This window comes from Labrus mixtus, chromosome 4 (assembly GCF_963584025.1).
Source record: "Labrus mixtus chromosome 4, fLabMix1.1, whole genome shotgun sequence".
NCBI classification, from domain to species: Eukaryota; Metazoa; Chordata; class Actinopteri; order Labriformes; family Labridae; genus Labrus; species Labrus mixtus.
Genome location: NC_083615.1, coordinates 9,444,800 through 9,471,752, shown reverse-complemented (window position 1 = coordinate 9,471,752; position 26,953 = coordinate 9,444,800). Strand labels below are relative to the sequence as shown.

Below are 26,953 nucleotides of genomic sequence, written 5' to 3'. Positions count from 1 at the left end.
CGTCTGCGCTCAGTTAGATAGCAGTGTGGCCTGTTGTTTCCTTTAAACAGCCATGAAAGGCCTACAGGACCCGCTGGTTGCTCAGACGTGCTGGGAGGGGTCGGCTAATTGTCGCTCTCTCTGATGCTAATGCTCTGCTCACAAACGGCCGCCAGGTGACTTGACTCAGGGTCAGATCAGACGAGTCCATGTCTGGGTGATTATCTCTGAAGTGAGCCAAAGAGCAGTTTTTGATCATAGTTTTACCTTTAATTTAGATTATACAAAAGCCATCAACATGTATGTTAGTTAATTGTGAAAAACAGATTTAGTAGTTGCTGATTCTGAAGGGTCCTGTCTGGATTTGATTCTATTTGATCCCTGTTGTTCCCAGAAAAGATTCTTAACCACAAAGCTTGGATGATTTCCCTCAAAAAGGATCAGGAAGAAGAAAAAAAAAAAAAAGGACTGCAGGACTGACACTAGTCGGCTGCCTGTCTGATAAGATCAAAGCATATCTGTTGATCTCAGCGCCCTGCTCTGCACCCAGCTGGGTCCACAAGGCTTATCTGTCACTATTCATGCAGGCCTTTCATCCCATTCATAAACAGTGTTATCATGTGAAGTGTAAGTGGTGCTTAAGATGTATCGTTTTCATTTAAATCCAGTGCTTGTTTTCAGAGTCGTGGTTTAACTTTTTTGTTGCAGAGAAACTTATCTGAATAACTTTAATGCTGTGACTTTTTGTTTCTAAAGATAGATTATTTCCTTTTTAAGTTACAGCAAATCTCATTAAGGTCCCACACTGTGTGCCGAGGAGAATTTGGCTCAGGAGGTACAGTGGGGTGGTCACTGATCACAGGTTTGCATGACCCTAATGAGGGCCACAAGCCAAAACTCCTCGGTCTAATGAAGTTAATAAAGTTGATCTTCATACTACAAGTGTTGCTGGAGCTTCTTGACCTCTTCCAGCCTTTCACTCTCCACGCACCTTTGGTAGTTGGTGAAGTTGTGCCAGAAAACCGACTCCACTGACCACAGGGGTTTCAGTTTGATCCCCACCTCCTCCTGTCTGTAAACTAGGCATGTTACATTACAGAGATTTAGACTACCAAAGGTCAGATCTAACATCTTGTGGTGGCTTCTGGTTTCAGCGATGGCTTAACATACTCCAGGTTTTCTCATGTCCATTGTAACGTATTCATGTATTTTCTTGTTTGTCGTTTCCTGAAGTCCCTTTTGCCCGTTTCTCTGTGTGCTTTATGAACATGGCTGCAATGCAAATTTCCCTCAAGGGACATGAAAGTTTCGTTTTGACCTGCGTCTGAAGTGAATATCAAAAGTAAAATTCCTACCATTACTTCTTCCTTTTTCCAATCCAACTTTCCAAGACCAAAAAAACTTAATTATGGGAAAACATCCTTCACAACAAAGATTATTTTATTCCACAGTGACACTTCTCACATTCAAACCCTCGGTTTGTCTGAACTGCAGCTGCAAACCTGAAATATTCCGCTTGCTCCTCCTTTATCTGACGTTTAGGCCACAGAGAGAGCGAGAAGAGGAGCAGACCTGTCAGTCAAGCTGCCGTCACCATGGCAGCGGTGTTAATCAGCTAGTGTTGAATCTTACTGCCTGTGAGATCTGTGGCTAACTGTGCGTCACTGGTCTGGCTGGGCCTTCTTCTGCCACTGGCTCTGGCTGAGGTGTCTGTCGTAATTCACAAACACTCACACATACAAGCCCACGCACAAACAGGCACTGACCTGTCTGTCGGCAGCGCTCAGCCCTGCTGACACGGATGACACATGATGTGACAAGTGTGAGAGTAGGGTGAGGAAAGTACCGGTGTGCGTGTCGGCGAAAAGGGAAAAGAGGCAAAAATGATGAGAGGTTTTCTGCGCGTCTAACCTGAAAGTGTTCAAACAGATTTTCCTCTTGAAGCAAAGCCTCACCTGCTGCAGAGTGCGGGGGAAGAATGCCTGCGTGGTTGTTATGCTCAGCTCAGCACTACGCAGCACACCACAACCTCCTGTGTCTCTTGAAACAGCCTCCTTTTTCCTGTGCACAATGCAGCCTTTATATAAGGCCTCCATAATGGAGCCAGCTCCTTCACTCATGTCCTCATTGTCTTGGCCAGGATGAGAAAAGGCTGCTCTTTAGAAAGAGCGAGGCTGAGCTCACTCGTGAATCATGCCAACAGTCACGCTTGTTCTCTGTCTTCTTCTGTAAGCCAGGGGAGGGGGAGGAGGGATAGACGTTTTCTAGGACCTCCTTTTTTGCCTAGCTGTTGTGACTTTAGGTGGTTAACTGAACCCTGCAGGGGTAACAGAGAGGTTGCGACCTTGCCTTCCTGTTTCTGTGGGTGGCCCAGACAGCAGTCTCCATGTGGCCGTGATGGTGGCTGTGGTGCGACTGGTCCGCCTAGCAGTGGGACAGTTGCACAGACTCCTGCAGCGATGGCAGCTTGTGGAGCTCTAGTCTAGCGTTGCAGGGGCTGCCGCGGGGGCTTGTGGCACTTCACAGCAGGAACTCTGGCCTCACTCTTTTAGCAGCCCTCTGTTCTTCGTCATGAGAGCTGCTGTTTCCTCAAGGCTGCAGCAGGGGAAGGACAGAATCCATTTGAAGCATACGTCTTGTGTCACTACTGCAGCATCCATAATGCCTCCACCTCCACCTCCCCCTCCCCCTCCCCCTCCCCTCTGCTGTTTCCACTGCATCCATACAACAAGCTCCTGCAGGAAAACAGAGGTTGAAAATGTAATTTAGCTTGCAGCTGGAGACATGAGAGTGTCTGTGTGGTGAGAGACATGTTAAGATGGGTATTGTCGGCTGGTTGTCGGGATAAAATGTAGACGTATTGAGGAGAGTGGGGGCTGGGGTTGCTATAGGTTGTGAGATAGAGTGAGACGGGAAATCAGCATGCATGCAGTCTCCCGCCGTGCTCTGCATTTACAGCGTGGAAAAAGTAGCAGTGTTGCCATGGAGACAAATCCTGAATCAGTGCGGGTCTCGGACCCTTCCAGTGCAACCCGACATTTCCCTCTCTTCCCTCTCTCTGTCTCTCCCTCCTCCCCCCCATGGCCACCTCCCAGCGGCTCTGGAGTTCAGACCTCATACCGGCCTACTTATGGGAGCAGGATAAGGCTCTGTGCAGGGATCATGTCCAAAAGCTTCGCACTCGATCCCAGAGCAGGAGCGTTGGCCAGCGGATACTGTGCACAGCAGACAGACCCCCCCCACCCCCCCACCCCCACTCTAATGCTGCCATCAAATTTGCGTGGAACATTCAGAAGTGATTTGTACCCAGAGTCAGCTGGATAATAGGTCATATCTCAATTTTTGTTTTATTAGATGTTAATGTGCCCACCTCATGTCCCCTTCATACGTACACTCATGAATTAAGAGGGGATTTTTGACATTACCATGGTAACTGAACAGATACTGACTGCATGACTGAAGTGTATGGTCTTTTGGTTAAAAGCAAAATAATCATGAGTGCCTATTCCAGCGATTGTAAACACAATAATTTCTGTAATAGAAGAATTAGAACTACAAATTACAACTGCATTTTGATTGAACTTCCTTTTCTTTTCAATTAAGTGTTAACGCTATACATGTTTAAATATATATGTATGTGTCTGTGCATATGTATGTACAGTATATATAAATATAGCTGATGTTAAATAATGAAGTTGAAAAAACTTAAACCAGGAATTGGTGTTAAAAAATAGTTGGTTATGAATTTCCAGTTTAAACATTGCCCTAGTGATATAATCTGGATTTTTAATTCACATGGACTATAAAAACATGCTTGACACTTAAGATAAAAACAAGTTTCTTTCATTCTGCGGGGATTCAGCTCCTAATTTAATGCAGAGACGATTAACTCACTAGTGTTTTCATGGGTAGCTTGTCTCCTTCAGGCCAGCTGTCAGAAGTAGAGATTGAGTAGTTTTACCAAAGAGTTATGAGTGTACTTCTTATCGAGGGCACATGTTGCAGGCTGTGTGTGAGGCTGCAGTCAGGAAGTGACAGACTTCTTGGTCCTGCAGGAGCGGATGTGTCACCAAGCGGACTGATGTGAAGCTGCTGTGACAGTCGACTTGATGTTCTGCCTCATCTCAGCTTCTGTAATAATTAGGTAGATTGCTGCTTGACTTAAAGCACAGCATGAACGTCTGTAGGCTATAGTAATCTGTTCCTGAATAGATTATCCCTCTATGTCAAGAGATGTAGTTGTTGCAGTTATTTTAAAGGAGATAAGCGTATGCTTGCCATAATAGGAAACAGTATCTTTACATCTATTTACCCTGCTGCCTGAATCTGTGAATGCATAAAGACTGTTCTTGTGCAGTTATAGAACTCATGATCTTCTGTTTAATATTTCATCTTGCACCGTCCCAGTTTGCTTTGGCCTTCAGCCCAGTCCAGACAGACGGTGGCTGCTGTCCGCTGTGTCGAGGGAATGGGGCCAGGCTCGCTGACTCTCCAAACTCTGTGTAGAAACTTTTTTTTTAACCAGGACTAACGTTATTCAACAGCTGCATGGCCTATTTCTCACCCCAGATACTGTATCGGTGTTGGCTTTTTTTCTGTGATTAAGTTTTAAATCAAGGCAAAGCTTGAGCTGCAGCGCAGAGTGGTGTTTGCCTTTTTATGAAGTAATCAAACATTTAGTTTCAAAATAAAATATGAAACTGTAGAGATGTGTGTAATCCTGTTGATTTAAGAATGCATAGATTGTTCTAATTTTCCCGTTTGTTGTTTCTGTAACTGTGAGCTCGCAAACAAATTCCAAGGGTAGCAGATGCAACCTTGAATTATTATTATTTTGACTAAGAATCAGGCTTTGTGTCTATCATTTAAAGAACTTCAAGAAATGCTTAGGCAGAATTGACAAGAAGCAATACAGCAACCAAAATCTGTTAAAGGGAACATATAGCTACAGGCAAATAGTTTCAAAGAAACTGTCCTTCTCATTTATGTTTCTAATCTTCATCCCTTAAAGAGCAGCCTTAGTTTGCCGGCAGCCACACACACTGACTACTGAAACACGCTAACGTTCTGTGTGAACTGTGAACTGAGTCGTGTCGTGTCGGAGTGAGTTAGATGTTCGTGTCTGGGGACAGAATTGAGGTTATGAGTGATATGTGGAAGACAAAGGCCGTCAGTAGTGTAGTGTTGACAGGCTGTGAGCCCTGAGGAGATTCACTACTCATGTTTTCATGTCTGGCTGACTTTACTCATCATCCATGCAGACAGACTCTTGTCCAGATCTGCAGCAGTTGAGGAGTCATCTCTACATTTAGGTCACAGAGAGAAGCTGCTTGTAATCCTTCTCGTTCCCAAACATCTTCTGTCTTGATTTGACATCTCTTCCTCCCGTCAAACAAATTCTCTCTCTCTCACACACACACACACACACACAGCCTCCAGCTCTCACAGTCAGTTGCTCTCGCGCACACAGTAAATGCGACTGGAATGTGTGATGTGGACTCAATGTGGCCCAGGCTAGTCCTGCTCCATTCTGCAGCAAATCCCCCTGGTTTAGGATTTGCTTTTATAGTCCCGTGTGCCAGCGACCGTACTCTAAACTCGCCGTAAGAATCTCTCACCAACTCATCATGTTACCCCAGCGGGAGGAATTTAAAGTAATGTGCCTGAACGAGCTGAGTCATAATTAACGTCAGAGTGCTGATTGGAGCGTTCTTTGTTCACACAGTCACACACCTGATGATCTTACAAGGTCTTTGATTGCAGCTTCCTGATTGTGAAACATGGCTGCAGGCGAGTGAGTCGTATTCTTTGAATGAAAAGCACTTTACAGTACAGATACTATCAGGGAAATGTGAAGGCCTGCATCAACAAGACAGCTGACAGATAGAGGAAGTATTCAGGTGGAATTTAATACAGACTGTATTTATTTATTTATTTTTTGTTCTTATCACCTTTCACAGTTCACAACCACAGTTTAAGTCTGTAATGTTTACTCTGTCGTCTTTAGGCCTCCCCTTCCTGAGAGCTCCATGGAGAAAATGAAGCGGTTCAAGCGGCGCCTCTCTCAGACGCTGCGAGGTAGCCACACCATCGACGAGTCGCTGTCAGAGCTGGCTGAACAGATGACCATCGAGGAGAACGGCCTGAAGGACAGCGGTGAGTTTAGAAAGTTGACGCTAAAGAAGGAGCTGCTTAACACTCAGTTTAAGGTTCTAAGTGTTGGTGATATTTAACACAATACAAAAAAGATCTACAACATCATGTTGTAAGTGTAGGTCATTACGTAATTGCCATAACACTGAATTATTGAAACTTATTTCAAATTATTTTTTATTATCTTGGATTCATTTTCCAAACAGCTTCAAATACGACACATTGGGCCTTCTTTTATTAGTATTTCAGACCAACTAACCTTAGCTTTAATAGCTTTCCAGGTAAACTAGCAGGTACGTTAACTCTAGTACCTGCAGCAGCCAGGCTATCGACGTTCCCTTCTAGCTGTTTCCTTTTTCTTCTGTACATTTCCTGTCTCTCTTGATCTCTCCATATCAATAACCGGGTACATTGAGAAAATGTAGCAAAATGTTCTGAGAGAATTTTCATCATTGTGCCTCAAACTTACACTCAAGTCTTTTATCTCCATCAGTAAGTGAACCAGGGACACTGAAGTCTTTACCATCGCCGTTAGCAACCACCATTGCAATCACAACATGAAAAAGTGACTCATTGGTTTAATCAAACACATGACTAATGTGTAACATTTCCAGCATGTTTACGTCATAAAGTGCTAGATTGGGACTTAGTGCTTGGATTTGAATGGATTTACACAACACTTTTATCCAAATCCAAATTTTTATCTAACACTGACCCAGAAGCTGTGGTGGGCTGTTTGCTGAAGTTCAACAGACTATGATTGAATATTTCCGACTGAAATGCACCATGGGAGCCTTGGTATACTTTTATAGCTTAATGTTTGATATATTCTGTTTGACGTGGCTCTTTTTATTTACATGATAGTCAACACACCATGCTCCTACACACTGTCCCCATGTTACATCATTGGTTTGGAGAAGGGTTGAGACCTTGAGGCGTCAAAATAAAAGCACAGTCACACAGCAGCTTATCTCTGCCGAGATTCACAAAATCTGCAGCAAGAGGGCAAGCCGGGGAGAGAGGGATCATGCCTTGGTGTGCAACAGCTTCGTTTCCATGGTGCTCAGTTTCTGGAAGCATTCTAGAGTTTCCATGACATTGCCACAGCAACATGGATGATTTGGTGAAACCATTTCCCCCTCTTTATTTCCATGTTTCAGCTCTTCTTCTTCTTAATTTCTTTGGGCGCCCCAACCCTTACCCACAAGCCTCTTTCAGGCCTGTCCTCAGTTCTCCTCTCTTGTCTTTTGTCCAAACGAGAAGTTCCCCCCCCTTCGTCAATCAATCAGATCGTCCAAGTCCACTCCCCCCTCCCCCTGCCCTCTGAGAACTAACTGGGCTTTGTAAAGAGCTTTTTGTGCAGTGATTAACACAAGGTTTGGCTAGAGTGTTCTGTGCTTTCTGAGTGGGGACACAGAATCGTGTTGTGTTTGTGTGCGTTTGTGTGCGAGCCTGCATGAGTGAGGGGATTTCAGCAGCCTGTGTATCAGTAAGTAGGGTAGCGAGGAGACAGAATGGAGTAGCCACATGAGATGTGATCTGACCCCAGTGATTGGGGAAAGCGTTCTGGGCCTGATCTGATTATATAACAGTTATAACTGGGTCCAGTGGCAGCAGCAGCAGCAGCTGCACAGAGATAAGGGACACATGACAGAAGGACCTGGATGGTGACTTGGGGCTGATTTTCTGTTTTCATACAAAATCGAGGAAATGCAAAATAAGTAAAAAAAAAAAAATATATATATATATATATACAAAGAATAGAATGAAACTTTAAATTACACCCTGGAGCTGCCTATGCCTTTTTCCTATTACAACTATCAAACACTTTTAACATTGTAGCAGATTCTATTATAAACACAACAAATGTTTAACTTGTAACCAGTTTTCCAACCTTATCCGTTAATCAATCCTGCTTGTTGATTTGCAACACTGCTGACTATTCCTGATAAAACTAGAGTTCCTAAAGGGACCCCCTATCCTGGCTACCACCCCTACTTGTTTTCCACTGCAGTACGGTGTCATACCTATGATATCGATTGAGTCTCTATGCACTAACCTCTGCTGGAGTGTTAAACCCTCCTGAAGCCAAATTCTATTAAATCCAATATTGATCATACACCTTACAGGTCATAAACTCTTAAAAACAGGATCTCTTTGACCCTGTTTTTGTGTATTTTAAGATGTATGTTAACTCTTTAACTGTTGTATTTGACCTCCCTATCATCTCTGTCTTTTTCAAACACACACTGTGCTGTATTTTCACTCCGTCTGATATCAATTCCTGCTACAAGAACCTGCTTCTCTGGGGCTCCATTTTCTCGACACTTTTTCACAGTTGTTTGTTAGTTGGCGCGACTCCTCACATAATAAATCTTTTACCTCTGTCAACCCCATTCTCGCCTTTGGACAAATGCTCCTCTGCCGAGCAGCTTTTCTCACGCCAAAAATACACAACTGAGACTACAAGACATTATGCTTACACACAAGACTGTCTCACTTTTCTGCTCTAGGCTATTGACAGTTTAAGGGTTACACCGGATAAGAGAGCAGATCACAGTGTAACTTGCAGAGCTCTGTTTACAAATAGGTAACCCTTGTTGTTTCAGAATGTGATTTTTCTGGAAAAACCAAAGCCCATTAAGATTAGACGCAAGCTAATCACATTGGTTTTTATAAAGCTTTCTTTCCAGCCAGGATAAGTAGAACTGTTTATTCGAGTTGTGCTAAAAATAGGATCATATCCAAAAACAGTCTTATTGTTTTTCTGTAGATTTAACACATTAGAATAACACAAACTGTTTAAAGTATAATCTGTAGTTATACGATGTATCTGTTTCCATCATCAGTCACTTCACAGTTATCTCAGTTTCTCTCTTTGGGCATTGATGTTGGCACAGATCTTATCTCAATCACTTATATTCTGTTTCATATTTGTCAAAGAAGATTCACTTTTCTGGTTCGAGCATATTTCCGCAAACTTGCTTTCTGTGCGTTAGTGTTTCTTTAGCATGCATTGGCCTCTTATACTGCATAGCAGCAGTTTACTCATGTTACATGATGCAAATCTGTGCACCAGTAGATTAGGAGTTAAAACCTCTTATGTAACAATGATTATTTGATACACTCTTGTGTCATGATATGTAACCACTAAAGGATAGTTAGTGCAGCGCAAAGCTTTTAGTCAATGAGCAGCTAGGTACCTAAAGTACTCATGCCTGCAAATAATTATAAATAATAGACTTTAAGAGGACAATGGAAATTCATTTTGGTTTATACTTATTCATACAATTTGAGAATGATTTCAGATCTGTTTAAAAAAAATGAAGCTCAAATTTCAATAACAAAAACACATATAATCTCAAACTTAAGAATATTAAGAATATGTTGAGAAAGAATTTTTAAAAGAACACCAGCAATCGATTGTTTTCTCTTCTTCGAGGACTTTCTGTTATGTTAACACTATTTGTCATAAACACACTCAAGAGATTCAAACCACCACATTACATGAGATCGTGAGAGTCATTAAATGGTTTAGTGGATGATTAAGGATAAGTTTGTGTTACAAATAACTGGTTTACAAGACATGCTGTCATTAATATCCAGTGTGTTTAAAGTACTTTCAAGGGGGCGCGCTATCATAATAAACAACTCTGCTCACTACATGACCACAAACTCCCATTACATAAGGATGTAAGTAAATATCAGTTTAGTGTATACAGCTTAGTGTTGCCATGTTATCTTTTATAACACTCTATCATTTCTGAATAAACCCAGTAATGCTTTTTGATGAATGCATTACCTGAACAGATTTGTGGCCTTGCTTGAATTTGAATCTCATAACTTTTTGTTTGCAGAATTTCAATCTTTTCTTAATTTTAGTTTACTCTTACACTTAAAAAAAAAAAAACAGACAGGCAGCAGTGACAAAAACTTCCAGTGGTAAAGAAAGAGAATACAGGCCTATGAAACAGGCCAGGTCTTAAAATGTAATTTATTATCTTATGTTGTAAAACATAAATTGAATGTTCACCCCTTTATTAAAAGATGTATGGTATTGCCAGATTTGGCTTATACACAGCCTTACCAATAAAACCCTTTCTGTGTCAGTGTTATAATAAGAGTTAGTGTTTCTGGTAGCTGTTTCATTCACAATAATGGTTATTCTTATGAGTCAGCCATCAAAAGGGAAATATATGTAACTCTTTTTGTGTGTGTATGTGCGCTATCATCTAAACATGAAGTCGTTTTCATTCCACAGAGCCCATAGTGAGGAATGGCCGTCCTCCGTCAGCCCACAGTGTCCACTCCTTCCTCCACCAGTACACAGGCTCCTTTAAGAAGCCGCCACTGAGGCGGCCTCAGAGCGCCATCGGGGGAGGCCTGGGTTCGCTCATGGTCATGCCTCGCAACGGTAGTCGCCTCGGTGAGATACGCACGCACCGATCACTTCCAAAAGCATACACAGGCGATGATACTGTATGATATGTTCTCTTTGACTTTAAATAGTGCTTTTGTTTGTTTTCACTTGAAATTAGTTTTTTATCCAGTGGATATGTTTTATTTAAAAAGTATGTGGCAAATATCAGGGCAGACACAAAAGTATCAACACAAATAGTTTAGTCATGCAATTAGCCACAGTTGTAAAAAAGAAAGAAAAGAAACTAAACTATGTATATATTTTTTTAATTAACAGCAAATGTGCCACTTGGATTCTTAACCCATATAATGTAAAATATATTCTATGTTTCTGCTTATTCATTTTCTTTTCTGCCCTGCATATATCAAATTGAACCTGGGAGAAAAAGGCAAAGTCCTTCATGCCTGAAACCTGAGATTGATTAGTTTGATTAGCCATGAAACGGGTACAGTGTGATGTTTGATTTTGCCTTGTAATGAAACAAATAAGTCCTATCGGTCACACTCATTAAACCTTATTCACTTCTTGTGTGTAATATCTGTTTGACACGACCACGAGTTGGATAAGAAACAGAGAGGCCTGTAAAAGAGTCAGAGAGAGTGTTTGTCTTTCCTGCTGAAGTCATCAGGCGCTGTCGAGCCCTGCCCTGTTTTTCCACAGACCTTCTCCATCTGTCAAACACAATCCCCTCATCCTCCTTTTCTCTCCCTGTTTTTCTTTCTGCCTGGATTCCAGATATCGTCCATGAGAACCTGAAGATGGGGTCGGACGGGGAGAGCGACCAGGCGTCCGGGACTTCCTCCGATGAGGTGCAGTCGCCCACGGGTGTTTGTCTGAGGAACAGAGGGAACAGACGCATCTCTGCAGAGGTGGGAGTTGTTTCTCTTTGTTTTTAAACTTCCATTGCCCTTGCATATCCTTTCTGCTTTTTTAAATGGAAGGACATGTTTCTGGATATGACTCACTGGCTACTGTAACAGGTTCTGACGTTATGAATCATGGCGCATTTATCCAGCTGGAGGTTGTACCTGGCTCTTCGTGGTATAGCCTCTACTTTTAAGTTCAAGGTTTTTTTTTTTTTTTGGTTTTTTTTTTACATTTATTTGATGTAAAGCAGAGGAAGCGAATCATTTGACAAAAGGCCCATTTTTTATACTGCAAAAAGTGCAAATTAGTGCTGTGTTAAAACCTCAGATGCGTTCTTGTAGTGTGATATGAACACAAAATAGTCCTCAGCTGCCCACATAATCTGAGCAGGACACACACACACACACACACACACACACACACACACACATATGTGGCGCACAGTGACTCGACTTACTTGCTGCACATACTTTGGAAATCTGTTTCACAAAGGCTTCACAGTTGCCACCAGCGCCACCCACCCAAACCCCTTACTTACATACTTCTCTCTTTGCTCATATACACACACACACACACACACACACTCACACACACACTCACACTCACACTCACAAACACACAAGCACACAAACGCAGTGTCAGTGAGGGTCAGATTTTGACATTCCTCTTGTGGTTATATAAAGTCAACACATTATGGAAAGATTCCTCGCTGTGATTATTATTGTTTTTCAGTTGGTTTTAAAGTAGGATTAAAATTCACCACAAGCATTGATTGAATCCTGGGTGTGCGATTTTGCACATATTAAATAAAGTGTGCCGTTATAATCTCCATCTCGTTAACTTCAACTTGAAGGACAGTAGAAAGTCACTGTAAAGATGAAACAAACAGCATACGGAAAGACTGGAGTACACACACATCCAGCTGATTGATAGGGACACATGAGAGGCAGCACAACGTGAGAAGGGATCCTGCTGCTTTATCTGCAAGTGACAGATAAAGATTGCTTCATAGGTTTTCTTTAGCTCTGCAGATTTCTGACAATATCTTAAATTGGATTATGAGTACTAGTGGTGATGAAAAAGAATCAGATGGACAAAATGATAAATTTGTGATGCCTCTGAGTTCATTTTATAATTTCTAATCATTGTGGGGATTTTAAAAATACCAGAAACGGTGTTAAACGATGTCTCCCCAAGACTTGGTGCCTTTAATCCACCTTAATGGACACTAATGGGATTTGAGGATTTTAAACTGCCGCGAGTCAGTACAAATGAATTTCCAGGTTTCCAGTGAAAGTGAACAATCACAGTGAACACTTCTAGTTTTATATTTGGTCTTGTTTTCTTCAGATCATATTAAAGATTTGTTTGAACAAGGACTTTGTTTTTTTTAAGCCCTTCTTGTAATTCAGAATCTACATTTTTGGAAGAAGAATTTCAACACAGCAACTGATCGCAGTTGTTCCTTGATCCGTTTATATCACACACACACACACACACACACACACACACACATACACACACACACACACACACACACACACACACACACACACACACACATACAGATCCATGGGAAGATAACCATCAGTGTTTTAAATACATTTACAGTCTCAGTGAAAGGAAGGCAGCGTTTTAGTTGTGCGTCTTTTAAAAATATTTCAACTCGAGTGTTTTGCAGACTTTTGGGTGGTAAAGTGTTAACATTTCATTTTGTAAGGTTGTTTTTCATCAAATGATGCTTGGACTTTTCTCCTCTCACTCTCTATCTTCTACTGTAGCCAAACAAATGTCACAGAGTTCTGTGTTCTGTCTAAGAACTGAAGACATAGCCTCTAAACACGGGCTTCTCCTTTCTTGTTTTGTCTTCCTCACACTTCACACGCTGCAGAAACAGCCTGTTCACAGATACACACACATCCATTAAATGAACGGTGTGTGTGTGTTTTTGGTATTGTTGCTGGAATGTGTGAATGTGTATATGGTTGAAGAAACTTGAGGATGGGATACATTATTAAGATGCATGGAGATCCAGTTAGATTTGTAGTGCTGTTAAAATGCACAGTTTGAGTCATGGCCAGCTGAGGAGTAGGCCGAACCAAAAAACAATCCAGTCTGTGATTAAAAACCTGTGATTCAATCCCAAAACAGTGAGATTTGTGATCCACGGCACCTCTAGAATCTGGATGTCGAATGTCTCTAAAAATACAGTTTAAGTGAAGTGGTTGATTGAAGTCTGATGAATATAAAAGTATTTTTTTTGTAAAAGTTCTTTGTTGTTAAAAAAAAGTCTTAAAACATTTCTACAGCAGACATGTTGTGTTAAATTCTGCTTATGTGTGTTTGATGTGCGGCCGATGTTGTCATCTTGTCAGTGAACAAAATGTTGCACAGTACCTACAGGGCGATCATGCAATCGGAAGGTTTTGTGATTGAGAAACACAAACTTCCCTCCCTCTGACAGTGTTTATGGGTTTGTTTGATTGCAGGACCTCCTGGGGTTTAAGAGCACATACCAGTAGCTACACAGACAAAACAACTATTCAAGGCGACACGTACACACAAAAAAACGTCTCACTGTTTCACCTCCAGAATAGAAATTGCACACAAACACTTACTAACAAACATCCAGTGTATTGTTGAGAAGTTTTAACGACAACATGTTTTTTGTTGAGGTACTGAAACTTTGAAACTCTTTCCTTCATCTTTGTACTGAGGGGACACTCAGAGGAAAGGACAGTAGAAAAAGGAGACCAGGAGAGGAGGAAGTGTGGGAGGAAGAGTGAGGAAATCCCTCAGTCTGCAGTCAGGTAGTGGATTGTGTGTCTCTCTACAGGAGAGGAGGCAGTGCTGTTTTGGGATTACATCACAAGGATTACTGTAATACGGTCCAGATGGGCCTCTGTTGTAACAGATTAGGACGGGTTGATTGGAGACCAGGAGGGGAGGGGGGGAGGGGCAAAAGTCAGGTGATGGAAGACTTCACTTGCTCTGGTGACTGACCACCAATCCTGACAGAGCAGACAGATATGGATATAATCCGGTTATTCAAAAAAAAAGTTACATAATCAGCCTGGCGGTTTGTTATGTTTGTACCATTCATTGATTTAAAAGAACAAAACAATCTAGTAACCTCTTAATATTTTTATTTTAAATTTCATTTAATTTATTTATTAATTTTACTTTAAATGCACTTGTCTATTGTATAGCAAATTACCAATATTTTTGCGGAAGTTGTTGAAAAAGGATTGAAATAAGATGTGAAGGCTGCCATGTGTGGTTATATGCGTGTATGTAAGTTTATGTCTATCTAATGTAAGTATGAAGGAAAGGGTGTGTGTATACATGTATGGATATGGATGTGTAGTTGTTTGGTAAAATGACATGTTAGGATTTCATGAGAAAATGGACAAGTGTAACTGAAAAGCATCTCCTGAAGTTGTATGTTTTATCTGTGTACTAAATAAAAAATAAGTTCAAAAAGAACAAAACAAATCAGTCAAACAACAGCAGGGCTTCACATTAAAGCAACAATATGTAGGAAGGTCTTGGAGTGCAACTGTATTGTCGTAAGACACTACTCCTACCCCTCTTAGACAACTCAATTTGTTTACAAGCAGAGGGTGCAAAGCCAGCAAAGACATGTGTTGAGACAAGCTAAACAACCATAACAACTGACAAGGTACAGTAATATTACCAGAGGTTTTCCTTTTTAGCTTCATCCATCACCGTCCTCTTCCTCTCAGCCGCTGTGTCACACAGAACTCTCGGCCCACTGCCACACATAGGCTCAAAAACTAAGAATACTTAACACAGAATTAAACTTCGAAATGAGACAATAAAAGTGATCTCATGAATTTAATCAAAAAAATGTCCAGGGGAAAAGTGGGTATGTAATTTATGAAATACTAAAACCTTTCATTCCTTTTGACAAAGGTTAAATGAGCGACCAAACTGCGTTTTTACAATGAAGTTCAGTAGTTCTACAAACTCCAATAAATGTTGTAATTATAAAATCAGCATGAGTTTAAAAGTGTGAAATAAAACCCAATGAAGGATCTTCCCTCCTTTCTTTTCATAATCTCACATTCTTAGTATCAGTCAGAATAGTGACAATATGTTTGTTTTTTCCAGTATGATGCAGCCCTAATAGACCGAGTTAATGCACTTTTGATTTAATTGTCTTTCATGATCGTTAACTTTATTTTGGATTGCTGCTTTGACAAAAATTCTCACGGAAAATGTTGCCTACTTTCTGACCTCAAAGACCATTTCTAGATCATCATGATAATAGTCATAACAGACTGTAAAAATAATCTAGTTTTTGTTTCAGCTCTACAGAAGGACACACTGATTTGTAAATAAGGAATGTATAAGAATCTGCTTGAATGCGGACGCTTCCTTGTCAGAGGCTTTTCGTCCTTGTTGCAGTGGCCTGAGGTTGTACCTTCTACCCTTCACCCATTGCTGCGTGCCATCCCTATTCTCTCTTTCTCATATTTCCTGTCTCTCTTCAGCTGTTATACCATAAAAAGAGCAAAGTTTGTAAATAATGACTCCTTTAAAAACAATAGAAAACTACAACTAAAATATATTTCAAAATGCTCGCTTGACAACGACAAATCGTCACAGCAGCAAAGTCTGTCTTGTTTCTGCATCAAAGGTTCTGTTACTTAGTAACAAACATCCTTATGTAGACACGTTTATCAGCAGCTCATGCACTCTTAAGCATGTGTGACTTTCTCAAGATGTAATGACATGCACCACTTCCTCTTAATGTGGTCGTATATTTAAATCTCCCAGCTGTAGGCGAGCGCATAGTCAAAAAAGCTGAGTCATTGTTGTGGTTAGACTAAAGAGCTGAAGGGCCGGTTCGGCCGTCCACATGTCAGTCACCTCCGGTTACTTGTTCATCTGTAAGCTTGTTGTTGAAATGTGGAAACGTTGAAAGTTGCATATTGTTGTTTGTTTGTTGTCAGAAGGAGTGATGGGGTGTGACTGAGTGTCCAGTGTTATCTCTGAGGGAGTGGAAGTAGATATAACGAAGAGAGAGAGGAAGAGGAGAGAGAAAGAGAGGGGGGGGGGGGGGGGGGAGAGAGGCCAGATTAACAGTAATCTAACAAATATAGGACATGAATACTTGGAAGAATCCCCATGTTGTTCTGGGAGCGTGTGTTTATTTTATGTAACGATCATTAGGATCATGCTTTAATCCTCTGGGACAGACTTTAACTCTTAAAGATCTCCACACTTTATTATGTACACACACCTGCCTGCTACATTGAACTTCATGCTGCTATGCGTGTGTTCATACACACACACACACACACACACACACACACACACATATATACACACACTGCCCTCTCTGTTGACCACTGAGACCTGAAGCCGGCTCCTTCTTCTATATGCTACTTGTGTACTCTGGGTTTCTGCCATTTAGTTGACAATCATTGGTATTTATTCATAGCTTACGCTGTTTGCTGAGGGTTCACTCCTGTTTCTTTCAGAGTGTGGCACTATGTTGACGCTGTGTTTGAATGAGGGGTCCCTGTTGTTTTTTTTTTTTTTGACTATTTTGTGTGTTCTGTGTGTTTTTGCAGGACCTGAACAAACGTCTCTCCCTGCCAGCCGACATCCGGATACCTGACGGTTACCTGGAGAAGCTGCAGCTGAGCAGCCCGCCCTTCGACCAGCCTCTGAGCCGACGCTCCCGCAGAGCATCACTGGTGAGACGGAGGAGCAGGAGGAGGAGAGAGGCTAGTTAGAGGTCAAAACAGGAAGGGGGAGAATGTGATGAAAAGTCAGGAGGACAAAAATTAGAGTAGACTAAATGGTAGTGAATACAAAGTGCACAGCCATTGTACCTGCTGAAGTGTTTCTGAGCGATACACTGACTCCCTGCTAGTTCTACTGGGACATGGCATCAATTTATTTAATGGAAAGAGAAGAAACATCCTTACTATATTATAAAATGTAAATGATGTTGACAACCTTAACATACAGCTTCATTAGTGGTGAGTTTGTTTGTTTTTTTTTTTTTTTTTTTTTAAGGAAAATACTTCCTGTAACATGAACGGCCTCCCTTGTAGTGACCAACCGTGGTTCCCTTTAGGTCCACAGAGTTTTTCCTTCTTTCAATGAAGACCGAGTCTGGAATGATTTTTACGTTCATTTATTCACAAGACTGAAAATTCTCAACTGAGAGAAAAATAAATCCCTAGTATATACAATCCCTTCCCCCAAGTCAGCTAATTGATAACTGATGTGTGAGTGACGATGTCGCTGAAGAGGAGCGCTTGTTTGGAGTGTTTAAATGTCATATTCTGCCTCCTGAGACCCCCTCCTGAGACCCCTCCTCCTCCCATCCAACAGCTGTGACATGTGTGAATAACAACTTTGGAAAATCTTGGCAGACAGTCCTTAAAATTTCTAGAAATGTTCAGGAACCCGTGTGTGAAAATAGGTCATGATTGTTGATACACATGATTTCCAGGGAAATGGTTTATGTGCCATGAACATTAGATTTGGTGACGTTATGACTCACAAGTGTTTTTTTGGAGGCAGACTTCCAGCCTCTGCAACTTCACCTAAATGCACCAATTAAGGGTTGTATTCAACCGGCTCTGTTGATCCTGCTAATGCTGACCTTGTTGGTAAATAGAATAATTCAGCTACTCTTATATTCAACTCATTTATCATTTCATGGCATATCACCGTTAAAACCAAAATGGCATTTGTAAATGTACAGTACTACTTGCCCAGGTTGGAGTGAGCAGATATGATTTGACAGTCAGAGTGAAAGGGACATGGTAAGGCTGTCAGGAAGAAGCTACATAATAGAAAAACAGCAGTGAGGATGATGTTTTATTTAAGAGGCAGCAAGAAGCAGAAGTGAGAGAGTGAGAGAGCTCACACCTGGCCTTCAACAGTTTAATCTCATCCTGTCAGCCTGTCATGCGTTCACTCCGTCAGCAGCCCCAATAATTGTCTTGTGATTTAACTGTGAAAGTGCATCTGTCGAAAGCAGAACAGAGGAAAAGTCTGAACACTGTGCTCCCTCATCCTGTCCTCTGCATCCGTACTCACACTCCATCACAGAGGAGCTGTGCTGCCCTTTAGTTTTAATGCTCCCACAGGACTCACCACTTCCTTTAATCAGGGAAACCAGGCTGCAGGAGTTTGTTGTCAAACATGAAAATGTGGTTCACACTGAGTGATTACAATGCTGGGCAGTTAAACTTGATCTCAACAATGAACATGTGACATACTGTAAAAGAATGTGTTAGAGCTTTGATACAGTAATCCAACAACCTTCTTGGCAGTTTATTTATCGGACATGTCAAATAATATGTTGTTGTTTATCTAATCATACAGACCGATGCAGACATAATCAATATTTCTTTATTTTGGGATGCATATTTCTTTGTTAGCTGTCCCTTTTTTATACCTCAAAAAGTTGTAGCAACTAAAAGCTAAGAACTGGTCGATCATTTCTAGAGTCCGGCTATGCTATCGTTATCGGCTCTGATATTACTAGGTTTATTGACCAATCAAATAGCATTTAATTTGAGTTTCATTGTATTACACTAGCATTTGTCTTTCACCAGCAGAGGGTGCTATATGGATTACAACAAAGCAGTTGCTTGTTACTTTTGAGTGACTGTTTTGTCTTCATTATTTATCTTTTCCACAAGTGTCTGACTGCATTTTAGGGATAAACGCAATAAATGTGAATATCTATCTCTAAAGATCGAACATAGATCAAAGAAAGATATCGGCTGATTTATCGGTATCTGATTTTTTTCTCTTAATATCTACATCGGTATCGGCCCCAAAAATCCCATATCGGTCGGGCCCTCATAATTCCTTGAAATGTTTGCCACTGGCAGCTGTTCCTGTCAACCCTCGCCCTAGTTACTGCTGAAGCTTTCCTCGGGACTCAGCCTGACCTCAGACTTTGACTTTTTCTAAACCCTGCCTCTCATACTGAACGATGCATCACAGTCATTAAGAAGTTACTGTTTGTGCTGCTTGAAACAAAACTTTGGTTCTTTTTTGGTTCAATAATTTAGCACAGTATGGCTAAACTTAGTTTACATTTTCTGCACTAAACCTTACGATCCTAACATTTAGAAAATTTGACATGACTACTTGTCTGAAAATGAGTTTGAGTTGTGTAATTAATCCGATTTTGAAATAAAGTAAACAAACACGGTTAAAGCCAAAAGCCAGCGGTCCGTTGTCACAACAGATTAATTTGGATGTTGGTTTGGGGGGGGGTGTGACCTCTTTACACCCACCTCCTCTGCTGCCAGGCCGTCATAAGGGTTTACCGTAGTGTCTGTAAGCCTGTCAGTAGTAATAATGAGGGCGCCTTCATTAATGCTGTTTGTCCTTTCCTCTCCTCCAGTCAGAGATTGGATTTGGAAAGCTGGAGACCTACATCAAACTGGACAAACTGGGGGAGGTATGTAAGAGTGTGTGGGAATGTGTTCACTGTCGACCTTCACTGTCTTACAGGTGCTACTCTTCTCATAGTGATAAAACAAATGCACAGTTTACTTTTAACTCTCTAGTGACCAGCTGCAGCTTCTGACCCCCTCTCCTCTGCTCTCTCCTGCAGGGAACGTACGCCACAGTGTTCAAAGGGAGGAGCAAACTGACGGACAACCTGGTGGCGCTGAAGGAGATCAGACTGGAGCATGAAGAGGGGGCGCCATGCACAGCTATCAGAGAAGGTATGACGGCTAAATGTTGCCCCATGAATGAAAACACACAACCCAAAACTTCCTGTTAACTAGCAAACAGATGTAATGTGGAATCTGGTATTTGATGAGGCAGCAGTACAGTCAGGCATTTCCAGGACATTTTACAATCTTACAGCATGAAGAAGGTTTACTTAATTAAATTCTAAATTACATTTACAATTGTTGTAATGCTTTTCAGAGAGTTAAATGTGTTACATGTAGCCGATTCATCCTGATTTTTGCTCTTGAATAGTTGTTAGGGTCATCTTCTTCACTTTATTCTTCACTCGTGAAAAAAACAAAACTGCAGCAGGTAACATTTTGATCCAGTTAATAGAAAATGAGCTCAAAACACAAGTAGTTTCCATGGAAGCACGGACCAGATTTAGCAATTATCGTGTTTTAATTCTTTACTGTATGAGAACTCGAGTTAAGATATGTAATCGAGTGTTACAGTGATTCATTATGTGCAATTTACATGGCTTGTCTTGACTTCATGTTGCTGCTTTCCAGATGGAACTCAGTGTTTAATAAAGTTTAATAAAGACGGTGAAGTTTGCACCATGACTCATCTTGAGCTCTCTTTAGAGTTCTTTAGATTGCTGTTTGAGAAGTTGATTTGTTGTTTCTTTACCTAAATGTGTGAAGCTGACAGTTGTTTAGTTTGTTGAACTGTACAGTACAGCGTCTTTGAGTACTTTATAAATACAATGTATTATTATAAACAAACCTCAGCTGTCTTGAGAAGTGTACAGTGACATTCATCTCTATTTGAACAAAGTAAACGTCATGGTTTGAGTGTAATCACATGGTCTGTGTTTTCAGCTGAGTTGTCGTTCTTTTCTTTAGTGTCTTTACTGAAGGACCTGAAACACGCCAACATTGTGACGCTGCACGACATCATCCACACAGAGAAGTCGCTCACACTGGTCTTCGAGTACCTGGTGAGAGCAACAGAACCTTTCCCCTTCATCCTGCGTGACTCACATGTTGTTCTGTGCACAGATGCTCAAATAAATATTTATTTCACCTCATTGTTATTCATGAGCATCTGCAGAGATGAGATGACAACACAGGAGCACAACAGCTCAACTTGTTGCAGTTAGTATGCCTGTGAGCCTTTTTACTCTTCTCATTTTCCCCTCTCTCTCCCTCTCTCTCCCTCTCTCTCCCGCTCTCTCTCTCTCTCTCGTCCAGGACAAAGACCTGAAGCAGTACATGGACGACTGTGGGAACATCCTTAGCATGCAAAATGTCAAGGTGAGCCTCCACAGGCGGCCTGCTGGCCCAGCCAACTTCATCAACTGTCAGGGCTTTGTGGCTGCTGGGGTCCACAGTAGAAGCACTGTCAGTGTGCCCTCTGGTGGTGGAATGGAGACATCGTGGGGAAAACAGGAATTGAATTCTTAAACTTGAAACTGTCTTGTGTACTTTGTTTAATTATTTTTGATAGTTGGTTAACATGTCTTTGGATGGACATAAAAACTACATTTTGAAATTTAACTTGGCATTTTTTAAAGAGCATAGATTTTTTTTTATGGAAGCAGAATTCAGTGTGTTAATAATATCATAGGGCTGTCAAACTATTAAAACTTTTAATCGTGATTGATTCAAACTTTCAATAGTCAATCATGATAAATCACAGTTTTAATCGCATGTTTGACATTCCATTTTCTCATTTAAAGTAGGCTTTTATTTTGAGGTTTATACTAAATCTGAGAGAACTTCACATGCTGTTTGAATTCAACCCTGCTTTTATTTTGAAATAAGAACCTGCTGGTAGAGTTTAGCAACATCAGCACAGAAAGATAAACTTGTCACAGATCAAAAACTAAATGAAGGTGGATATTCCTTTGGAAGTTAAATGAAAAACAGAGAGTGAAATGAGACATTCAAAGATGCAGCAGTGTCTTTCCATCACTGTGAGTGTGACTACATGGAGACACTGCGGAGGCTAATCCACGGTGCTCCTAAAGGAACAAAATGGTGTGATTCAATAAGATTAAAAAGAAAAAAATGCATTAATTTCAGACCTTAGTTAATTGTGATTAACTAGTTAATGCTGAGAGCACTACTATATCATTTCTATTCTTGAGAATGTCATCTGTTTTTGTTACCAGCCCCTCTATTTGAAACAGATTTTTACCAATATGATGATAGTTGCTGATCTCAGATGTTTCTTTTTTCTCAGATCTTTCTGTACCAGATCTTGAGAGGCTTGGCGTACTGTCACAGGCGGAAAGTTCTCCACCGAGACCTGAAGCCCCAGAATCTTTTAATCAACGACAGGGGAGAACTCAAACTAGCTGACTTTGGTAAAAACAACTGAAACCCAAATGTGTATCAATTATTAATCTGTGTTTGATTAAGCTTGTTTTTTCTTCAAATAATAAATCAACTTCTTAGAAGTGACACCTTGTTGAAGCTGCATTCATCTAAGTTGTTCAAACACTCAGTGATACATGAAGGTGTTTTCAACTGAAACTACATAGTGTGCATTTTAGAATATAATCCTTCAGTCAGATTTGAATGATTTTCTGCCAAATGTGTCTGTTGGATTTGTTTTCATTTCATGTTTCTTCTCCACAGGACTGGCGAGGGCCAAGTCTGTGCCCACTAAAACATACTCTAACGAGGTGGTAACGCTGTGGTATCGGCCTCCCGACGTACTGCTGGGCTCCTCTGAGTACTCCACACAGATAGACATGTGGTGAGTGGGCCTGGCTCTACAGGGGTGATTACAACAGTTGGAAAACACCGAGCGGACTCCTGGCACCTCTCTTTGTTTTCGGTTCCTGTAGCGGAGTGGAGATGTAGGAGCAATTAAAATCCTCCACTAGAAAGAATTTCTGTCATTCATTTTTGTGAAATTATTTTGAGCGTCGTCAGTGATTTGTGGAGTAATCCCAGATGATTGGATCTTCTTTTGTTGAGTGGGTTCTCTAAATAAGGAGCTGACAGACGCAGTACAGTAAAGAGACTTTGATTTGTTTGGTGGTTGCGATTTCAAATACCTTCCTCTTCTTTTAATACTTCATTCAATTTTGGACGTTTAAGGTTCCATTTTTGGAGTTTGATTCCAGAAGTTGGTTGTAGATAAGAACAGGTGACATGTTGGGTAGAATCATCACACCTGATCCCTCCTTGTCTCTCTCTCCTCTCAGGGGTGTGGGCTGTATATTCTACGAGATGGCTGCCGGCAGACCCCTGTTCCCAGGCTCCACAGTGGAGGACGAGCTGCACCTCATCTTCAGGCTACTAGGTCAGTGCTGCCCTCTGCTGTCAGGCACCACAAAAACGTTTCAATATGATCCTCTAATCGTATTAGCCCTGGCATTTAGCCCCCCTGCCGCAGCGTGAAAAGCCCCTCCAGCTGCCCTGTTTAGCCTTACTGTAACAGGACCGATTGAATGTCCCCTCCACAGGCACTCCCACAGAGGACAACTGGCCTGGCATCTCCTCCATCGACGAGTTCAAGTCCTACAAGTTTCCCAAGTACAAGGCCCAGCCCCTCATTAACCACGCTCCAAGGTAAGACACAAAACATCTGCTTCGTTTTAAGAGGTAATTTCAGATGTTTGAAGTAAACACCTTTCTAGTTTCTAAAACTCCCCCTCACCTCTCTTGGTAGCCCTCTTATCATTGGAGATGGAAATGAGCAATTGTTTCATAACAGACCCAGGTATAAAAGAAGAGACTGCATGTAGAGTTTTTTAGGTTTTCCAGAGTCTGACTTCAGTGTTTTAGGTTTGTTTAGTTAGTGTGTGAGTGTGTGCTCTGTGTCACTTCCTGTAAGGAAATCCTGTGGAATAGTTGACTGAGTTTCCTTCCTTAAACTCACCAGCATCTGTGTGTCGACCCCACCTCTGCTGACCTCCCTCTCTCCCGTTCTCTCTCTCTCTTCCCCCCCCCCACTCCCCTCCTCCCTCTCTCTCTCTCCAGGTTGGACACTGATGGCATCGACCTGCTGATGTCATTCCTAAAAGTGAGTGTCAGTAAATCTGCCAGGCATGATCGGGATGTTGAAAGCAGCGCGACACATTTCGCTGCTATGTTAGGACTGTATTTATAGAAAGAAGTGCATCGAGGCGCGGCAGGACATTCACACACAATCACACATTGCTGACCTAATTCTTTAGTCGTCCATTAATGCCTTTCTTTCTCTTACTTCCTCGTATTTCAGTACGAGTCGAAAAAGAGGACCTCTGCCGATGAAGCAATGAGACAGCCGTACTTCAGGAGCCTGGGGCCACGCGTGCACACACTGCCAGAGAGTGAGTAATGAAATGGCAGCGCTGTACTGCAGACTTGGCAAGCTCCTCTAGGTACAGCTTGAAGGATATTGCAGTGTACAGTGAGGATCAGTTTCAGCTTCATAACAAAGACACTGTTCCCCTTGCAAGATGTGATGTCTGCTGCACTGACTGACTGACTCTCTCTCTCTCTCTCTCTGTCTGGCAGACATATCCATATTCACACTGAAGGAGGTCCAGCTGCAGAGAGATCCCGGCTACCGGAACTCGTCGTACCCTGAGTCAGGTGAGGAATAACGCAGCACTGAATCCTTTGATTACTTTTTATTCTGAAGTGGGGACAAGAGGTTTTCAAACTGGAACATGTCTCCCAAGGTGCTGCAGGAAAGTTTGGGGATGGAGGGAAAGTAATGCAGTTGGTGAAAGGGACAGATATAAATGCCAGTTTAAAAAAAACAAAAAACAACAGGAAGCTAGCTATGACTGTTAACTGACACTGAATTAACTAAGTTGTTTTTCTTTGCCATCCTAGGATCACCTTAAAAAAATCATAATTTTCGACACATTTAAATAGTCCTTTCAAGCTAAATATCCGCAGTACTACTCAGGAATAAAAAAGATGATTCTATATGAACAGAACTTGCTAAAGAATCACATTGTTTAAGTTTTCAGCAGCATCAAAGTTATCCACTGATACTTGTCAGCGTGGCAACCAGGAGGTGCTATTTGCTAATCTGGCATACTTGAATCGTACCTGTGTACTAAAATTTGAACAAATAAAGGCCCGAAAAATTGGGCCCAAGTTGTACCCCCTAAGTGTATCTCACCAAATCCACGACCAAATGATCCAGTATCTTCTGTTACACGACATCTCTTAATGTCAATTCAACGGAATAAGTTCATTTTTGTCTTTGTCTACCTTCAGGCAACGGAAAGATCAGAAGACAAAGCATGCTGTTTTAGATTCTCTGGACTGTCCCTTTTTTTTTTTTTTTGGGAAGGATCTCCTCGCTGTACAGTAACCTGAGATTGATGTTGGCACTGAGCATCATCATCATCATCATCATCGTCACTCCTCAGAAATCTACTGGGGGGGGGGAAACAGGTCGACAGTGCGGCCGACCCCCTCCTCTCCAGGTTTGGCCTGATGTTGGCCCCAAAAGAGACATTTATATACTGTACATCTGTATTTATTGAGAAGAGAATTTGCTGCTAAATACAACTACTGTCTAGAATCCTAACTGGCTCAGTCACTTTAATGAGTACATGCAATGTGTATAGATTTTTGTTTTTGAAGTGTGGTATTTTTAGTGATATTTTTTGTCATAATTTCCATTTTCATACAAACAAAAGTGCACCTCAAAGCTCCTTGGTGTGTGTGTGTGTGTGTGTGTGTGTGTGTGTGTGTGTGTGTGTGTGTGTGTGTGTGTGTGTGTGTGTGTGTGTGTGTGTGTGTGTGTGTGTGTGTGTGTGTGTGTGTGTGTGTGTGTGTGTGTGTGTGTGTGTGTGTGTGTGTGTGTGTGTGTGTGTGTGTGTGTGTGTGTGTGTGTGTGTGTGTGTGTGTGTGTGTGTGTGTGTGTGTGTGTGTGTGTGTGTGTGTGTGTGTGTGTGTGTGTGTGTGTGTGTGTGTGTGTGTGTGTGACGTGCAGATGGATGTTTCTGTAGCAACTCAAAAGAGTTTGATTTTCTGTCTTTTCTGTACACCTGTGTGTGTCTCTCACCCCGCTGCCACGGCGCTGATCACAGCTGCATCATACCCGACCATCACTCTGAAGGTTTTTTTAAGGCCAGTTTTGATATAACTGATGATTTGATCCTAACTGGAGGCGGTTAGGAGAGCCGTGCGTTCTTGTCGGATATCTGCATTATCATTCCAGGACGCTTTGGTCTCTTCTTGTGACCAATGAACAAAATGCAAGGAGTAGAAAAGAGGCGATGTAGGATTATTAACAAGGGCATTACAGGATTAGTGACGCCTCCTAAATTCTTCAGAAGAGATTAAACTGCCGTGAACAACCTTCTTATCCTTTTCCACCTCAATCTGACACCTACATCTGCTGCAATCTGTTACAAAGAAGAGGCCTGAAGTGTTGGAATCTGCTACTCTGCCTTCGTACATTACAGATGTGTTCCCCCCCCCGCTGTCATTCCCATCTCCCACCAACTGTAAAAAAAAAAACAGATCCCTTTTTCATTTTCTGGATTGCCTCCGTCATCGTGTTGCATGCCTGCTCTGTTGTATGAGGAAGCACACAGCCACTGAACTCCTGAGTCAGGGAGCACTAGCTATAGTCCTGCCCCTGGTGAATATGATACTGAGTCAAAGTCTATTTAACAGTGTTACCACAGATGTTTTGTATGATTTCTTTAACTTTATTTGTGGATTATTGTTATTGGTGTGGGATTTCATTGCAGATACCCTCCCATATTTGAGTTTTTTTTTTTCCAGAGCAAAGAAAATAAAATTTAAAGTTTAAACAGAAATCACATGAACTGTTTTTCTTTCTTCTTCTTGTACTTTTTTTTGCTTA

General features: G+C 41.5%; 1 protein-coding gene across 1 annotated transcript in view; it reads left to right on the top strand.

The window, feature by feature from the left end:
* LOC132972711 (cyclin-dependent kinase 17-like) overlaps positions 1-26,906 on the top strand; it is a 31,661-nt gene extending 4,755 nt beyond the window's left edge. The window contains exons 2-17 of the mRNA XM_061035746.1: positions 5,987-6,135; positions 10,394-10,558; positions 11,288-11,421; positions 17,023-17,148; positions 19,833-19,889; positions 20,046-20,160; positions 21,019-21,113; positions 21,367-21,429; positions 22,361-22,484; positions 22,759-22,879; positions 23,334-23,431; positions 23,595-23,700; positions 24,112-24,154; positions 24,353-24,443; positions 24,631-24,708; positions 25,348-26,906. Of these exons, the coding sequence (XP_060891729.1) occupies positions 6,009-6,135; positions 10,394-10,558; positions 11,288-11,421; positions 17,023-17,148; positions 19,833-19,889; positions 20,046-20,160; positions 21,019-21,113; positions 21,367-21,429; positions 22,361-22,484; positions 22,759-22,879; positions 23,334-23,431; positions 23,595-23,700; positions 24,112-24,154; positions 24,353-24,443; positions 24,631-24,708; positions 25,348-25,385 (1,581 nt within the window). The 5' untranslated portion in view covers positions 5,987-6,008 and the 3' untranslated portion in view covers positions 25,386-26,906. The remainder of the gene's footprint in view (positions 1-5,986; positions 6,136-10,393; positions 10,559-11,287; positions 11,422-17,022; positions 17,149-19,832; positions 19,890-20,045; positions 20,161-21,018; positions 21,114-21,366; positions 21,430-22,360; positions 22,485-22,758; positions 22,880-23,333; positions 23,432-23,594; positions 23,701-24,111; positions 24,155-24,352; positions 24,444-24,630; positions 24,709-25,347) is intronic.
* Positions 26,907-26,953: the final 47 nt, after the last annotated feature.